The 18,960-nt window shown below is 35.8% G+C and overlaps 1 protein-coding gene across 1 annotated transcript in view; it reads right to left on the bottom strand.

Moving 5' to 3' along the window:
* eif2ak4 (eukaryotic translation initiation factor 2 alpha kinase 4) overlaps positions 1-18,960 on the bottom strand; it is a 172,740-nt gene that overhangs the window by 84,998 nt on the left and 68,782 nt on the right. Inside the window, exons 15-21 of the mRNA XM_028822333.2 lie at positions 18,552-18,674; positions 11,322-11,420; positions 9,551-9,611; positions 8,338-8,417; positions 7,193-7,294; positions 5,173-5,223; positions 574-810 (exon numbers count right to left, since the gene is read on the bottom strand). Coding sequence (XP_028678166.1) covers positions 574-810; positions 5,173-5,223; positions 7,193-7,294; positions 8,338-8,417; positions 9,551-9,611; positions 11,322-11,420; positions 18,552-18,674 — 753 coding nt within the window. The remainder of the gene's footprint in view (positions 1-573; positions 811-5,172; positions 5,224-7,192; positions 7,295-8,337; positions 8,418-9,550; positions 9,612-11,321; positions 11,421-18,551; positions 18,675-18,960) is intronic.

Below are 18,960 nucleotides of genomic sequence, written 5' to 3'. Positions count from 1 at the left end.
CATAGCCAGGCACTTTGGAGACCAGTAGTTAGAGTAGAGGAAAGAAGGTAACTGGTATCTTCTACAAGCTAAACTGCTTGTTTAAGGAAAGAACAAAAAAAGAAAAAAGTCACCTGTGGTAAAGGTAGGTATAGGGAAGAGTAGAAAGCGCTACTAAAAAAAGAGAAACTAAAGAAAACTGCAGAAAATGTAAGGAAATATCCCAATAAGTGACGTGAAAGGAATATTGAGGACACAGGAGAGAATAAAGGCTGCAACAAATTACAAAAAAAATAAATTTTCTTATTTTGCACTTTTTCTCATTGACAATAGAAATATGTGTTTTTGCATTTCTAGGAATAATGCAGTTGTATTTTCAGTTTTCAAAATCAGGACAACCTTCTGGTATTGTGTTTATTTTTATTAGTTTAATGTGATTTCTGCGTTAAAATATATAAATAAATCATAAATCATCCATAAACATAAAAAGCTGAGGTTTTTTTTTTTGCCCATATGGCTCAGCTCCACCTCTAATAAACAGAGGTAATAAGAAACAGACTGATTTGTTTTCTTTTCAAACACTTGGTATATTACCTTATAAAGGTCAATGTCATAAGTAAAGTCCATCACAGGAGAGATGCTTTGCGAGTGGAGTTGGTTGACCATGGTACGGTAAGCCTTGCCATCAATGTTAGCCAAGGTATGATGTAAAACGCCGTGCAGTTCTGACTCTTCCATCTGAGAGGGTGGCAGGTGCTCACTCTTTAACACCTCCAGGGCAGTGGGCCTTAAAGCAGGGTCGTGATTTAAAAGCCAGCTAATAACAAGTCTCTGTCAAAAATGTTAAAATGGTATTAAATTTAGACCTCCATTATTAAGTAAACTTAAACTGACATTTATTTGCTAAAAATTATTTAGCTACTTTTCATCACACATTTTACATTTACGGTACAAATTCAATTACAGTAATTATTTCCTTGCTGTCCTTTCTTGCTTGAAATATCAGACTGTTTTGACACCTTGTGTGTCCTCTTTTTTTTAACACTAGAATTACCAGAGTCTACAAAAAAACTCGTAGATCCGGCCCACCTTAAAACCGTTCTCACTTCTCTTTTGTCTTCTAAATGTGCCCATTAACACGAGCAGCAAGCAGCCGGCTATTCCATCCCCCACCGCCACAGAATGTTCATTAAGTTTTCCCAGCTCATGCCTTGTTTGATTATCTGGGAGTGACTGAAGTGCTGGAGTTTTAGAGTGGAAATAATAGATTGCTATTTGGAACACATGTAGTTCATGTGTGTTCCGTTTCTACAGTAATCTGTGTAAACACATTTTTAAAACCGAAACGTTTTTCATATTTTAGTAGTAAATGACAAAATGTAGGCATAAACTATATAATGTATGAAGCCTGAATTCCAAAGATCAAGTAAACACTTTCACAAAAGGTTCAAGAGCAATACAACAGCTTCCGTGGCGTAGTGGTAAGATTTGCTGACTTATAATCAAGAGTCCCCGGTTCAATCCCCACTCACTCCTATATTTGCCATTTTCAGTAGTGAGCTGCTCCTTTTGTTAATATTATACAGTACACACATACATTTGGCTTGCATCTGTAATACACGGTGTGCATTTATAGGACTTGTAAAAGTTACCGTTTTTTTTTTTTTACTTTTATTCTCTCTAAATCACGATCACGATACATACTACCTCCCAAACCCCAGGGATCTGATGCTTTTATTTTTTATTTGAAACGGAATAACTGGACATGTGAGTGGTGTTTTGAGACAATGGAACTGGACATTCTCTCATCTGGAGGGATAAAAGCTGACACACAAACACTGGTGAATCTACCTGATTCGTATCTCACCGTCACTTGATTTATTTTTATTCAGTTTTATTGAGTGTTCCTGCTCATGCTGAATTAGTGTGCACCTTATGGTGTTAGATGTGTTAGATGTGTGTGTAAGGCTAAAAGTTTACATAATTTTGAACCCACCATATCCATGGGAACTGCACCCACCATAATAAGTTTACTACAAACAAAACTCTGCTGGGTGTTCTCACATGACAGGGTGACAGATATACTGAGAATAGGACACTATACAAAAAACATTAATGTTGTGATGGTAATTAGAAACTGATCATTAAGAAAGGGGGCTTCCCAATGAAACAAATGAGCTATCTTTACTGACAGCTGAACCTCAGTAGCTGTACTGAAATATGTAAAATTAAAGCACACAACATGTCATACCAAAGCAGTAATAGTATACATTGCTCAATCAACCAAAAATCTGGTCCACTTCCTTCAGCAAAAAAGAAGGCAAGTTTAAAATGATACTGGTTGTTGGAGGACTCAAAAATCATTGCCTTGTCTAATGAATTTGCGCTCCTAGCAAACCATGTTGCTGGTACAACCAATATATGGTAATCTCCATGTCTCCATTGATCAGTCATGCATTGTCGCTTGGCAGAGTAGGTAAAGCAGTATATGGTGCATTTTCCTAACATACAATAGCTCCCTGGACACAAGTAGATTAGTGGTACAGTACCACAATCAATCTGCAAATTTACAGATCTTTCAAGGTCAATCTGCAAAATAAAAAGCTAAGTACAGCCTCACACAGAAAAAGAGACATCTTGAGGAAAGAAATTAACAATTTATTGTTGTTTAATTAAACATTTCTTTTATAGGGTGTATTGTCAAATGTTCAAATGTTATATGTTGGTTACAAAGTGTACAGGTCACTGCAACTGAGGCTCTGTGAGTCAGGAATGGGTCACCAGTATACAGAATACATAAAAGTTATCCACATGAAGCAGTGTTGATCTAAACAAACCTTAAAGGGCATTACACAAGGTCTCATAACAAAAAGTTGATTACTATTTACAAGGCATTTCTATCTTCTTAAAGGAAGAAAAAAATTTGAAGTACCTGTACAGATGGGAAACAAAAAATCATGTGCTAGCTATGTGAAGAGTGACTTCAATCACAGCTCCAAAGACTGAAACTCATGGAGCACAATATTTTTATTAGTTTATTAATATTTTATTTTACTTATTGCTAGTTTGTGGCCATTTGTTGGTTACTGCATCAGTACAGGAAGAAAGGCAGCCAAGAATATTCATCATAATATTCATAACATATGAAGCCAAGCCTTCAACACCATCCAACCTCTGCTCCTTAGGGACAAGCTGACAGAGATGGGGGTAGATTCATACCTAGTGGCATGGATCGTGGACTATCTTACAACAGACCTCAGTATGTGCGTCTCGGGAACTGCAGGTCTGACATTGTGGTCAGCAACACAGGAGCGCCGCAGGGGACTGTACTTTCTCCGGTCCTATTCAGCCTATATACATTGGACTTCTAATACAACTCGGAGTCCTGCCATGTGCAAAAGTTTGCTGACGACACTGCTATCGTGGGCTGCATCAGGAGTGGGCAGGAGGAGGAGTATAGGATCCTCATCAAGGACTTTGTAAAATGGTGCTACTCAAATCACCTACACCTGAACACCAGCAAAACCAAGGAGCTGGTGGTGGATTTTAGGAGGCCCAGACCCCTCATGGACCCCGTGATCATCAGAGCTGACTGTGTGCAGAGGGTGCAGACCTATAAATACCTGGGAGTGCAGCTGGATGATAAATTAGACTGGACTGCCAACACTGATTTTCTGTGCAAGAGAGGACAGAGCTGGCTATACTTCCTTAGAAGACTGGCATCCTTCAACATCTGCAATAAGATGCTGCTGATGTTCTATCAGACGGTTGTGGCGAGCGCCCTCTTCTACGTGGTGGTGTGCTGGGAAGGCAGCATTAAGAAGGACGCCTCACGCCTGGACAAACTGGTGAGGAAGGCAGGCTCTATTGTAGGCATGGAGCTGGACAGTTTGACATCTGTGTCGGAGCGACGGGCGCTCAGCAGGCTCCTATCAATTACGGAGAATCCACTGCATCCACTAAACAGTATCATCTCCAGACAGAGGAGCAGCTTCAGCGACAGACTGCTGTTACTGTCCTGCTCCACTGACAGACTGAGGAGATCGTTCCTCCCCCAAACTAAGCGACTCTTCAATTCCACCCGGAGGGGTAAACGTTAACATTATTCAAAGTTATTGTCTTGTTTTTACCTGCATTTTTATTACTCTTTAATTTAATATTGTTTTTTGTATCAGTATGTTGCTGTTGGAGTATGTGAATTTCCCCTTGGGATTAATAAAGTATCTATCTATCTATCTAAGAGACTGCTACCTCTGCATCTCCACCATAGCTTCTGTTACTGCTTCTGGGAAGAGTATCATTCAATGACTGGTAGCATTGCCACAAGTATGTGAAAAACAAAAGGCCTATGGCCTCTAACAGTTGGTTTTGGCAATTTTTAGAACATTATGACCCTATTGTTTTCCTATGGCCCTCGGCCATAAGTACGAATTACCTCATTTCAGTCAGCCGTAAATCACCGCATAACTATACTACTTTACCTTAAAACCTCTGTTTTCCTTACCTTTTTTTGTACTGAGTATTAATCTTAAAATGATTTTTACAATTCAGAAAAACAGAATATGAATCTTGCAAAGTTACTGTATTTTGTAGCTGATAAAGAGAAGTGGAAGTAGCTGAAATATTTTTTAATTTGTAAATCTGATAATGAATGGATGGGCAGATGTACAGTATTAATCCTGGATTGAGCTGCCATATGCAAGAGGTACAAGGTCTTCTTGCATTTGAAATGATTTATGTAAGTCTGTTGTCCCACACCTTCATGTCAAAGGTCATACCTAAATTACTGGGATCCAAAACAAATGCAAATTGCACAGAATGTCTAGTATTGTTAGTGTCAATACTGTTGAAAACTAAAACTCTATGAACATTCTTAAAGATAAAGTCTCCATATCACATCCCCCTTGTCTTCTGAGATTATGTCAGCAAAAGATATCCCAATTCATCTATGTATAGGGAGCTCAGCTTATTTCTCCAATTCTGTGTACTCCACTGTTCGTGCTCTTAAAAGGGTTTTTATAAGCAACTATGCTATCAGGTGTTAGATGCACATAATATTTTTGAGGTTTCTTCTAGTCTGCCTATACATGGTGCTCCCCACTTACCCAAATACATACATAATAATTGTACTATAATTTGCCTACCGTAAGATGTCAGCTGTGTAACTTGGGCATTATTTTTGTATATAATTACCTGGCTTCCATGATTAATGTCCTCAAAGTCTTCAGGAAATACGATTGAAAGCTGAAAGGAAAGGAAAAAAAAAACAAATAACCACACATACACTAAGTGTGTAACATTATTATTAACTATATTATGTGTGGTGGATTGCCGGCTTCTTTCTCCGGCCCTCACCCCCAGGCCGCCAGGAGGAGCTCTCCCAGCAGCGTGGACATGCCCAGAGTTCCAGCAGGGCCTCATGGACTATGTAGTTTTTATACACAGCCCTGCTGGATACTTTGGGGGCCACCAGGCGTCGCTGTAGGGGGGCTCATAGGCTCGCATGTGCCCTATAACCCGGGAGTACGTCACGGTCACGTGACAGGAAGAAACGATGTGCTCCCGGGTTGAAGAAAAGGACTGTTTACCCTGACCCGGAAGGGAAAAGGAACTGTGGACTGTTGAATGGGAACACCTCCAGGTCAGGGTGTATAAAAGGACTCTGGGAAGCCCAGTACACTGAGCTGAGCTGGGAGGAAAGGTGGCAAAGTGTCTGGGCGAGGAGGATTGGATTATTGATAATTATTGTGTTTATGAGTGTGGTGTGGAGAGTGCTTTGTGCATGGTATTTTTATAAAATAAAGAATATTTATACTTTCACCTGGTCATCAGAGTGGTACCTGAGGGTTCAAGAGGTGGACAAAGCCTCTATCTGTCACATATGATAAAAACTGATCATAAATCACCATGGATCAGAGAAAGATGCAAAGGGAGTGCACTAGCCTAAATTTCTCCTGGATAGGTATCTTATATTAATGGGAATTACATTTCAGCAAGGGAGATCTGTGCCAAATGCATTATAACGACACTATACACATTAACAGTCAGACGGGTGAAGCACAACATGAGTGAGTAGTGGAAATCTGGCACCCAGTTACAGTGAATCTCTTTAGGGGATACAAACCTGCATATAGCAGTATATAAAAGTAGAAGAAGAGCTGAGTGCATAACAGACATGGTGAAATGAAACATGAAAAGATTAGTTTTGAAAGTGCACTGGAATGAACAAAAAAAAAAAAAACACACAAAATGATTAATGTTTTTCTACCATAATTATGTTCAAGTTACCTTTATAGAGTTTTTAACTTCAGCTCATCAAAGCGGACAAAAATTATTTGGTTTATCTTTCCTGAGCAATGATCTGTCTGCATATATTCTGTACGAGTCACATTTGAAACAGAATATATGTTGTCAACTCATGAATTGCACAATGTGATGATTTAGTTTTATTTGCTCTATAAGAAGAGCTGAAATTATGAATATCATAAATGGAGCTACATAAAATATTGATTGACTGATATGAAGTTTGGAATTGAAATTTAAATCAGACATTCCTATTATATATTCATGCTACATGACAAACTTTCACTTTTCAGGATCATTTTTTAATAGTTTGCCTAAAGATGCAGGTGTTACGATAGAAGTAAGCACCACTTAATTCATTTTTATACTCCAGGCTTGAGACTACCCTGGGCAGCGAGGCCTGAGCACACTCACTATGGTTATAGTTTTTGTTTTTTCTTTCCCTCCACTTGACTCAGCTGTGATTTTTTTCAGAGCAAGTAAGGATGAATTATAATGCTATATGTGTATTATATAACACAGTCAACTTAGTTCATGAACATGAAGCATGTCAGGAGAATATCTATCTAAACTGAGTGTAAAGTGGAAAACAATCCTGCACTGGGTTCTAGTCCACTGAAGGGCTCATTTGCATACATACCACAAGAATAGCTGATATTGGGCCAATTTCGAGTCTCAAATTAAACTAACACTCACATCTTTGGGATATGGGAAGAAAAATCAAACACAAACATGTAAACTCTATACAAGTACTGCCAGGGCTGAGATTTGGAAGCATGTTTGGCAGCATTTCTATCCACTACAACAATATACTAACCTAAAATAATATTAATCTTGTTTATAATGCTAATTCAGTGCTACAAATAAAACTAATTAAAAGGTAGCTACTCATTATTCTGAATATACTTACCTGACGCAGCTTCATGAGAACAGATATCCTCTCTGAAGCAGTGTCCATAGGTCGGTAACACATTTCAAAAAATATTATGCCCAGACTGTACAAGTCCACTTTCTAAAGGGGAAAAAGCAACAGACAAGTCTGCTTGATATAAGGAAAATCTGTTTTGGGTCATTCAGGTAGAAACAAATGAGATACTGTGTTTCCCAGGCAATCTAGCCTCTTTAAGGTTATTTTTAAAGCAGTCTCTCACAGTTCATGGCATAAAGGAAGGGAAAGTCCCAAGAAATGATCATTGTCTTAGTCATTTATTTCTAAGGTGCTTCTGTAAAACCCAATGATAAGAGAAGTGGTGCCATTTTTACAGTTATTAGAACATATCTCTATAATAAATACCTAAACATAATTACAGAATTTTACAGTAACCTGTTCAAAGGTAAAATGTTATTTTTGACATCTATTTTTATGAAATGTTATGATTTTTAAAAATTCCACTAAATATAAATAAAGTAGAATCCATAGTAAGTGGCTCATATTTCTTCATATCAGAAATGATTTGTTACACTTAACACTCTCCTCCATTACATACAAAATTAGTGATGCTGAAGTGATGTAGGGGACTCAGGAGGCACTGCCAACCTGAGCACACTTACTAATAGCATCCACAACAGGTGTTTGTTGCTATTGTTGCTGTACTGCTGAAGCAAAACATATTGTGCATGCAAGCATTTAAGAGCTGAAAAGGAAAAAAGAAATTGGTCTTTTAGGCTTTATGACAACCCAATGATTAAGCATATGATCAATACTGTTTCTCAATCTTTCTAGTGTCACAAACCACTTTTTCCCCATGTAAATGTATACACAACCTGCCAATTTGGTGTCTCTGGTGAATTGAGCGCCAATTTCAGCACGACAATCAAGTGTGGCAGCCAGCGACCCTAAAGTGGGTCGCGACCCAGTGGTAGAAAAACACTGTTATAGAGTGTAACATATTAAATACACACATTCCAATTAAAATGTTTTGTGTATATTTATGTCTGTTGCAGTGTTACAGAAATCAATTGTATTTGTTCAAAACGCAAACAATCTTAAGATATGAATTTATCATTTCAGTGGTTAGTCAGTTCTTTAGTTTTTCAAACCTAAACATGTAATACCTGATTGTATGTAGCTTTGGTGTTTCTTTGAACTTCTGGACTCACATACAGAGCAGTTCCAACCATCCCAGTCATATTATCTGATAAAAAAATAAAAAAAATGATGAAAAACAATTTGCAGAAAAACATTTAAATTCCAAAGGTTAATGATAAAGGTATAATTGTTAACTGAAACCATTCTTCCTTTACTCAGTGTCTACTAATGTTGGATCGGTACTGCTGGTATCAATACCAGCGTTAGGACCTCAGTACCAAAAAGTTTCAAAGCAAATAACAGAAAACTCCAAACCCACCCCCCATCTTACTTCGGTTTCCTTTTGACAGCATAAAATGTGCGTTGAAGCATTACGCAGTTGTCTCCCATAATGCCTCGATCACATCAATGCAACAGGGGGATTTGGGAGTTGTTTCCCCGTGAAGTCTCGGTTGGGTTGAGCGTAAAGTATGATGTTTACTTTTTTTACCAAAAAATCCAAAGATGCTGGTACCATACTTTTTAAAAATAAGTTTTTTTCTGTATCTTTTCCAGTAACTGTATACCACACAGCCCTAGTGTCTACAGGTTATGGGTCAATTTTCGGTGTTCTGGTTAACACCCATGTTAAAGAATAATTCTGTATTTGTCAAGTCAAAATTATTTCTTCAGAATCATGGTATACTGTATATTGGTTTGCTAAACGAAAGTGCACACTAAAGTATTCAGAAATTTTTTAATGCACCCCCCCCCCCCCCCAGCTCCCTTATAAAACACAAGAGCAGGCTAGTTTTATTTTATCGTTTTAATTTATAAAATAGGTTTTACTTTAGAATGCAACTTCATGTGGCAAATTTATATATACCATGACTGAACAAATACTGTATTTATCCTTTAAGGTAAAAATAAACTACAGCAATAATGGCACAAGAAGCTGCTTTCTAGCCGTGTTGGGCATTCATCCCTTAAAACAGAGAACAAAAGTTTTCCAAATTGTGCCTGCAGATTGCATTGGGGGCAAACAAATAATAGGTGTGTTAGCAGTAGAAAGGATTTTCAATACATAAGAGAAGCAGGGCCCAAATAAGCAGACTTGTGGGTGTATAACATGTAGCAGAGACAGAGTTTTGATAAAGTCTACATCATTGCAGATATTAACATCTACAAGTCGTATCCCTTTATTTCCACTATGCATGTGTTTAAAGTCGTTACTAATTTTAGAATAAGTATGTGAAGAACCTGTTGGATCCTGTTTGTTCGTGGGTGCAGAGCCTCCATCTTCTACTTCAAGCTTGTCTGTCTGCATGAAGAAATACACAAACAGATGTCAAAGAAATGCTGGCCAGTTTTGTGCCATGCAACTTCCATGTTCTTTTGTCTTTTAGTTTATTTAGCATTACAATTCCAGCAGAATTAAAAAGGTGATTTGCAATGGATGAATATCCACTGACAATACTGATGGCTACAAAAAATGAAGTAACATACTCAGAAAGATAGCTGCAGATAATTCAATTCATCTACTGGACAGTCCCCAGCCAATTTACCTTAAATTAAAATGTTAGCTGTTCAGCTTAGTAGCTAAAGCAGGCTCAACAAAAATTCAGTCAGTTGTCGTCATCATCATTACTAGAATGCAATTCAAGTGAATGTCAGCGTGAGACTTGCTCTCCCCATGATTAACTGTTTTTCTTCATCCCTTTTTACAAACACACAATACCCTTTACTTCAGCTTTCCTTCTGGTATCAGACATATTTGTACTTAGCATTTCCAAATTTCAGTTAGGACTCTAAACTTAGAGAAAGAAGTTGACGTTCATGTGGATACAATAACACTAAACAGTCAATTTACATTTTATATTACATAAAAGAAAATTGTAGCAAGGCCTTGTTTTTTTTTTTTTTTTTTTTTTTTTTTTAGTTGTGAGTAATGCTAGTTAGCACAAAGACATTCATTTCCATAGGCCAATATCATTACCATGTTCTTTGGTCATGTCCAGTTTTCTGTTAAAAACAAACAATGAGTATTTAATCAGCAGAATTCACCATTTTATTCTCTCCAAAAACCAAAGTCATATTGGTTTCACTCCCCAATAACGTTGGATTGATACTAAAACTTTTGACTTGGGTACTGATACCAGATTTCACACCTCAATACTGGTAACAAAATGATACTTAAGCTAATAAAAGATAACTCCTCCTTCCTTTCCCAGCGGCTGTGTTTGTTTCCCCCAGCCCGCACACATGCGCGCCGCCTTGTTCCAACACAAATTGCTTAACATTGCAAAGGCAGTCCCCCTCTTGGTGTTTCAAGCCTGTTAAAATATGCATATTATACCGAACAGTTTAGGGGTCCCACTTTGTGGTTCAAGCCCAATGAAATAATTTTTTTTTTTTTATTCAAAGAGAGGGGTGGGAGATTAGTCTGGATGGGTGTCCCCTTGGAGTTCCAAACACAATGATAAACGAGTATGAGGAGCATGTAAAATAGCTTTTACGTCCAGTAACAGAATTAGTGTAATGCTGGAGAGTAATTTCACTTGGGTTTTTCTGTATCCTTCCAGTACCATTTATACCCTGCAACACTACTCCCAAAAATTGAAATTAGAGTTACGCCCATGTTACATTGGGAAGCAAACTGCTTTTTCCCTGTCAAGGTCAGTTGGGTCTTTGGGAGTCCTGTAAATGTGGCTAAATGCAGATACTCAAGTATCAGGTCCAGAATTCTTGTAAAATCAGCCTGTTGTTCAGTGTTAACAACAGTCACCTGAATTGATACTATATGTTTAGTTTCAGGTTTTCAGTTAACATTCAACAAAAAGTAACCCCATTGGGTATTGGACCATTTATTTAATTAATTTTTAACTTAATAAATTGCATTTTAGTCCCAATTTTACATAATCAAAGTAAATACCACACATTTAAATCTTAATGTGACTTTCAGATATGGAGCTCTCTTCATCCTCACATACACTAGCAGACAACATTAGGTGAAAGAAATGTAGCCACTCACCACTGGGTGATCTGTAGCCAAGCCAAAGTCCCCTATTTTCACGTGGTCTTTAGAGTCCAAGAAAATATTAACAGGCTTCAAGTCTCTGTGAATCATGCCCTAGGAGATGAAAGGAAAGAACAGTGGCTAAATCTCATTTTTAACATAAAGAATAGTATGGCCATCTTAAAATAAAAATGATTTTACTTAATTAAACAATTTAAAAGATTTTGGTTTATATAAAAAAACTCAAATGAGGCCTGGATATGTGGAACCATAACTATGCTGGTTTTAATTAGTAATCCAGGTCCATGTATTCCTTACATTTGATAGAAATTGAAATACTAATGGAGACAAAACAATAACCAGGTCTGGTAAGGACTGCCACTCATTTTGGTGCACAAATGAGCAACCCTAACTGTACATGTTTGGACTGTATAGGAATTTAGATTGATTACTGATCAATAAGACGGGCACACAGGAGGATGCCATAATAATGTGAGATTAATCCAATAATTTGGCAAGGCTCCTTAGACTTGTATCAAGTTAATTGAGGCACACTCATTTTAAGACACAGAACAATGCAATTTATTGATAAACATAAGGAGTATAGAAGTATGATAACTACATATTATATTATATATATATATATATATATATATATATATATATATATATATATATAAAAACCAAGAAAAATGACACCTTTTACTGGCTAACTAAAAAGATTACAATATGCAAACTTTCGAGGCAACTCAGGCCCCTTCTTCGGGCAAGATATAATCATATATATATATATATATATATATATATATATATATATATATATATATATATATATATATATATATATATATATATACACACAGTGGAACCTCTAGATACGACTTTAATTCGTTCCAGCAGTGAGCTTGTATAGCGAATTTCTCGTATCTAGCACAAACTTCCCCATTGAAAATAATGGATATCCAGTTAATCCATTCCGCACCCCAAAAATATTAACATAAAATCAATTTTCCTAACAAATAACACTGATAAATAATATATACTGCAGTCTACCTTTAATAAATAACACTGGTAAATAATATAACTGATTATTAAAAGAATCAAAACAGGTGTCCAAAGTGCAGTAGAGCATTCAATAAATCTTTAAATAAATAATCCTTAAAACAGTTGTGAAGTGGAGGTTTAAAATACACAAGAATAATAATCCTTTAACACGAGGTTAAAACGTCAACAGGAAGCAGTCTTTAAAAAACAGATGACAATCCCCGGTGCTTCTTCTCTGTTAGCGTCAGCGTCTCACCTGCTTCTCCCATGCGGGCTCTGCAACAGGCGAGACACTCTTAATGCAGTTGACCTTCTCTACACCGTCCTGCTTCAGCTGTTTGGCTCGCCTGTTCAGCTACACGTGAGCCTGCACTCGCTCGCTCTCCCGCACCGACTTGCTACTGCTGCTGCTGCTTCCTGCCTCCTCCTGCAACCTCCGTTCTCTCTCCTCTCTTTTCTTTTCTTTTACTTCTTCTCCCCCTTAACCGGCTCGCACTTCTCTATATATGCGGGGAGGACATGGCAGCTGCAGCCCATCAGCCACAGGAACAATCATGGATGTGGGCAGTTTCCCACCTGTGCACTTAGGTGAGAAATGACCACACTGCAGATCGCCCTGCGGCTCGCTACAGCTACCACGTCCCCTCGCTAAGCCGCGAGCTATACCCACAGCCTGGCTCATGGCTCGTTACGCGAGCCAATGCTCGTATTTAGATCTGAATTTTTCGCTCATACTTTCCTCGTATCTTGAATTTCTCGTATACAGAGGTGATCGTATCTCGAGGTTCCACTGTGTGTATATATATATATATATATATATATATATATATATATATATATATATATATATACATATACATATATATATATACATACATACATATACATACATATACATATATATATACATACATACATATACATACATATACATATATATATACATACATACATATACATACATATACATACATATACATACATACATATACATACATATACATACATACATATACATACATATACATATATATATACATACATACATATACATACATATACATATATATATACATACATACATATACATACATATACATATATATATACATACATACATATACATACATATACATATATATATATACATACATACATATACATACATATACATATATATATATACATACATACATATACATACATATACATACATATATACATACATACATATACATACATATACATATATATATACATACATACATATACATACATATACATATATATATACATACATATATATACATACATATATATACATATACATATATATATACATACATATATATACATATACATATATATATACATACATATATATACATATACATATATATATACATACATATATATACATATATATATATACATACATATATATACATATACATATATATATATACATACATATATATACATATACATATATATATACATACATATATATATATATACATATATATATATATACATATATATATATATACATATATATATACATACATATATATACATATACATATATATATACATACATATATATACATATACATATATATATACATACATACATATATATATATATATACATATATATATACATACATATATATATATATATATATATACATATATATATACATACATATATATATACATACATATATATATACATACATATATATATACATACATATATATATACATACATACATATATATATATACATATATATATACATACATATATATATACATACATATATATATACATACATATATATATACATACATATATATATATATATATATACATATATATATATATACATACATATATATATATATATATATATATATATACATATATATATACATACATATATATATATATATATATATATATATACATATATATATATACATACATATATATATATATATATACATACATATATATATATACATACATATATATATATACACACTAGGGGGCTTCGCCCCCTGCTCGCTTCGCTCGCCAACCCCAATGTTTGGTTTTCCAATATATACACTTTTAAGATTTTGTTTTCTTTGAATTGTTGCTATTTCATTAGTTTCACTTTTATTTCAGAACTTCTGTAAAAACAATATTTGTAATCTTGCGAGTCCCAATATGCTGTATCTTTTTAATGAGGTCAGGATAGGTTTCTCTGTTTGGAATTTCAGCGCAGACAAAACGATCTACATCATCAGCAGTTAATAATTTTTTTTTACAAAGTAAAAAAGTAAGTAGAGTTCTGCATTGGACTCCTGTCTGTAAAGTCGTGCTATTTTCCTCTCAGTTTCAAAAGTACATGGGGTTACCAAGGTGATACCCCAGCTTTTGTCTAGGTTTTTGTACAAGGGCTAGACAGAACGTTTTTGATTCCTAGAGTAAATGTAGCTTTTTAAATAAGCAAAAGATAAATATATATACACTAACAAAGTAACCAATAAATGCATGTGCGGTAAACTCCGTTTTTAAAATTCTCAAGATTCTTTATTTGTCACATGCGTAGTTATACAGGACAACACACAGTGAAATGCATCCTGATCTGCTTATCAAAAACTGTGCAAAGTTAGAAGAATATCAGTTAAATTAACCAAAAGTCATAGATTGAAAGATAACAGTATAGTAGAACATAATAAATAAGTAAAATTATGTGAGTAATGTAGAATTAATTGTTAAGGTGCAATAGTGTAGTAATTATTGTGCAAAACCAAAGGTAGACTGGTGCATAGTTAAATGAGGCAGTTTGTTTGTTTGTGCCACTGCGATCTTTACTTTCTTTTTTTATATTTTCTAATTTTCCTACTTTCATATCCTTTAATTTTCTCCACATGTGTATAGCGCCGTTTTTTTTTTTGAGCCTTTCTAATTTCACTGGTTTCATAGTCTCTAACCTGCTCTGCATGTGTTTAGCGCCAACGTTTATAAACATCATTATGAAGTTCTACTTTGTCATTTTACTCATTGTCTTTTAATTCTGAGCCGTACAGTACAATACATAGAACAGAATAAATCCTCAATACAGTATAAAAATAAAAATTCTAGAAGTACGGAGTAGAATTTCACATTAGATGATATCACAAAATATGATTTGGATTTGTTTTAAATCCTGGAGACCTTATTCATCAAGCTGCCTCCCCCATTTTGCCATTCCACATCTGAAATAGCGCTAATCCGATGAAAGGACCCCTCATTCCCACGTCCCCATTCATCAGGGATGACTTTAACTTAGGCAGGCAATCTACAATTTAAAGAGATTGTTATTTTCTTGTGAATTGTTACATATGCATTATTTTCACTTTTACTTTAAAAACTTTTGTAAAAAAAATACTTGTTCCTTTCAAGCCCTGCGCGAGGATACATCTCTTTCTTCCGGGACGTATAATACTGCTCGTGTTGTGAAGGGTGTTGCGGCTGAACGAACGCTAAGGATATGCCTTTCGATCATCTACTGTCTTTTTGCTGCTTGCTAGCTGCCTCTTCTGCCTGTCGCATGTCGTTGTTTTAAGAGCTCCGAGCACACGATGTTTGCCTGCCAAAAGCAATCCAACAACTGCTAGCATAGAGGTCTGTTGACTTGTTTTAAATGATAGCTCACTGCCTGGTCTCGCAAGACGTTGTAAAAGCAATACCTGTCTTTTATTTCTGGCCATGGGCGTGTTTGAATTCTTTCTTGCAGGATGTATAACGCTGCTTGCGTTCAGTTGGGGTAGCGCCGTTTTTTTTTTTGGTTTTTTTTTTGAGCCTTTCTAATTTCCCTGGTTTCATAGTCTCTAACCTGCTCTGCACGTGTTTAGCGTCAACGTTTGTAAACGTCTTTATGAAGTTCCACTTTCTTTTACTCATTGTCTTTTAATTCTGAGCCGGATTGGACATGCTTTTTTTCAATTCCACTTGTTCCGGGCTGATAATTACTTTCCTTATTTTCTGAATTTGCACCTCGATTATTCTTTTTTGCTCTTTTTTCTGTCCAACGCATTTGAGTCTCTTTTCTCCGCGCCCGATTGGACATGCTTTTTTTTCCATTTGACTTGTTCCAGGCTGATCATCACGTTCCTTATTTTCTAAATTTGCACCTAGATTATTGTTCTTCTTTTTAGCATTTTTTTCTCTCCATTGCTTTTGGGTCTCTGTTCTCCGTGCTTTTCTTTCTTCTTCGTTTAATCATCAACGTTTTATTTCTACCCTATTCATTTCTACCGTATTGACCCTATACACTTTATATGCACTGAGAGCCCTGGAGCTGTGTGTGCTGCGTGACTGCCTTTACACTACTGATTTGTTTTTTTTGATATTGTTTGTAAGTAGGGTGTGTCTTGCAAGACGCTCATTCTATGTTCCCGTGAGACACACCGTGGCAGGTCTCTTTTGTCTCACGGGTCTTTAAATTATCTTTCGAGAAGATCACGTATCGTAGACTATCGGGACAGGGGACAGGATTTCTTTTTATAATAGAGAGATATTATATTATATTATATTATATAAATAAAAGACTGGGCGCAGACAGACTAGACAGACAAACAAATAACATATAGGCTGACTGTTTACTTTTATTTAGAGTTCTACTTTATCTTGGCATAGATAAACATATTTACGATTCCAAGTCTTTATGGAGGATGTCTGATGATGTAAGGTGTTGTTGCTCTTGGTTCAAGTAGAAGATTCTTCATGCATTGGATGCACTCTTTCTCTTTGCTGCATGATCCTTGTCAGTGCTGCACTGCTACTTCCTCAGCTTGCTTTCTGTTGTTAGGACCTTTGCTGTGCCATCTGCATCTCAGTGAAAATAATTACTATTTCTGGCACAAGAATGTACATACTATAGTTCCCTTCTTGAAAACATCTGCTTCTCAGCCTTCAGACTACTGGCACTCAGCTTTGGCTTGACAGACTGTGTCTCAGCTTCTGGTCAACATAAGAGTTTGTCAAATTCAGCCCCCCAAGCAAGAGGCTAATAATTGTTTGGTTCAGAGATCAAATTCAGATGTTTTCAGTCATTTTGGAGAGTTACCCCTCCTTAAGAGAATCCCCAGGGAATTCAATGATTGCCCAGCAAATATCCTACAGAGACACAGAGACTCTTCTTTTGGATGGTGCAGACAGTTTTAAAGGATGGTCGGACCTTCTCCTGATTGGATTAAAGTCACTTCCAGTTAAAAAACAGTCTTCTAATAGGTGGGTTCTTCTGTCCATCTGAGTTGTCATTCCTTGAATTATAGAGCTTTGTCCTTGCTTGAGTCCATTTTGCGCTTTCTGGAGAGATGTCAGTACAACTCTGATTTACACTTTATTATCAGAGGAAGTCCAGGCAGATTCTGGTACAAGCTGGAGTTCAGTTACTTAGTTTAGAATGCTAGTGGGGGTTTTGTGCAAATGGCATGCCTGAACCTCTGTTAAATCTGCTTTCTTAACAGGCCTGGTGGACCACAAAAGCACAGCAGAATGGACAATGCATACTTTGTCCTACAACTGAGCGAGGGAATGCACAAGAACACACAAAGAACAGGCTCTAAATATGACTTAAATCAGGATAGTGGCTTAGAACTATCAGCTCTGCTGCCATACAATCTTCTAGCCATTTCAGAATCTTAATAGTAACGGTAAAGAAGAACTTTAGTAACAAGAGCTTTAGAGCCTTCATCAGTTTGTCAATGAACTGTGACTGATGACTCTTATACTGTATCACAGTATTTTAAAGAACAAACAAGACAACTTACCTCAACATAACACACCATGATGCTGCTGCTGTGGATAAGTAATGTCTTTATCTTCATATTTATATTCAAATCTTATTTAGATCTCTTTTTAAAATTACAATTAATTTATGCCTCGACTTTATCTATTATCATAGTCATATTTATTGACTTTAAACTTTTTCATCTTGTCATTCTTTTCTCGCTCTCTCCTGAGACTAACCTCAGCTGTTGGCCAAGCAATTTACATTAGCTATGGAGTACATTATAACAAGTAATGGGAAAAACAATCATCACTAAACTATGAGTTAGATATGCGTTACTTTTAGTGTATCCTGGGTATGTTAAAGTAGGAACTTGGTTTAGCAAAGAAAAAAAAAAACCACAACTGCATTTAACTGGATCACTTACTGACCTTTTCATGGATATAGGCCAAGCCATCAAGGATTTCCCTAAAGAGTCTCCATAAACGGTTCACATCTTTGTATAAACCTTGGTCAATAGTGTCTCTTAAAGTGCTTTTTTCACAGTATTCCATCTATAACAGTTAAAATAAAAATTGTGAAACATTTAATTAATCTGAAATTACTATATTTTTAATTACTAATACAGATTGCTCATTATATATACAGTCATATGAAAAAGTTTGGGAACCCCTCTTAATTCTTTGGATTTTTGTTTATCATTGGCTGAGCTTTCTTTCAAAGTAGCAACTTCCTTTTAATATATGACATGCCTTATGGAAACAGCAGTATTTCAGCAGTGACATTAAGTTTATTGGATTAACAGAAAATATGTAATATGCATCATAACAAAATTACACA

The sequence above is a fragment of the Erpetoichthys calabaricus genome, chromosome 16 (assembly GCF_900747795.2).
Source record: "Erpetoichthys calabaricus chromosome 16, fErpCal1.3, whole genome shotgun sequence".
NCBI lineage: Eukaryota > Metazoa > Chordata > Cladistia > Polypteriformes > Polypteridae > Erpetoichthys > Erpetoichthys calabaricus.
Note: the sequence above shows the minus strand (reverse complement) of the source record. Positions and strands in the feature narration are given on the sequence as shown.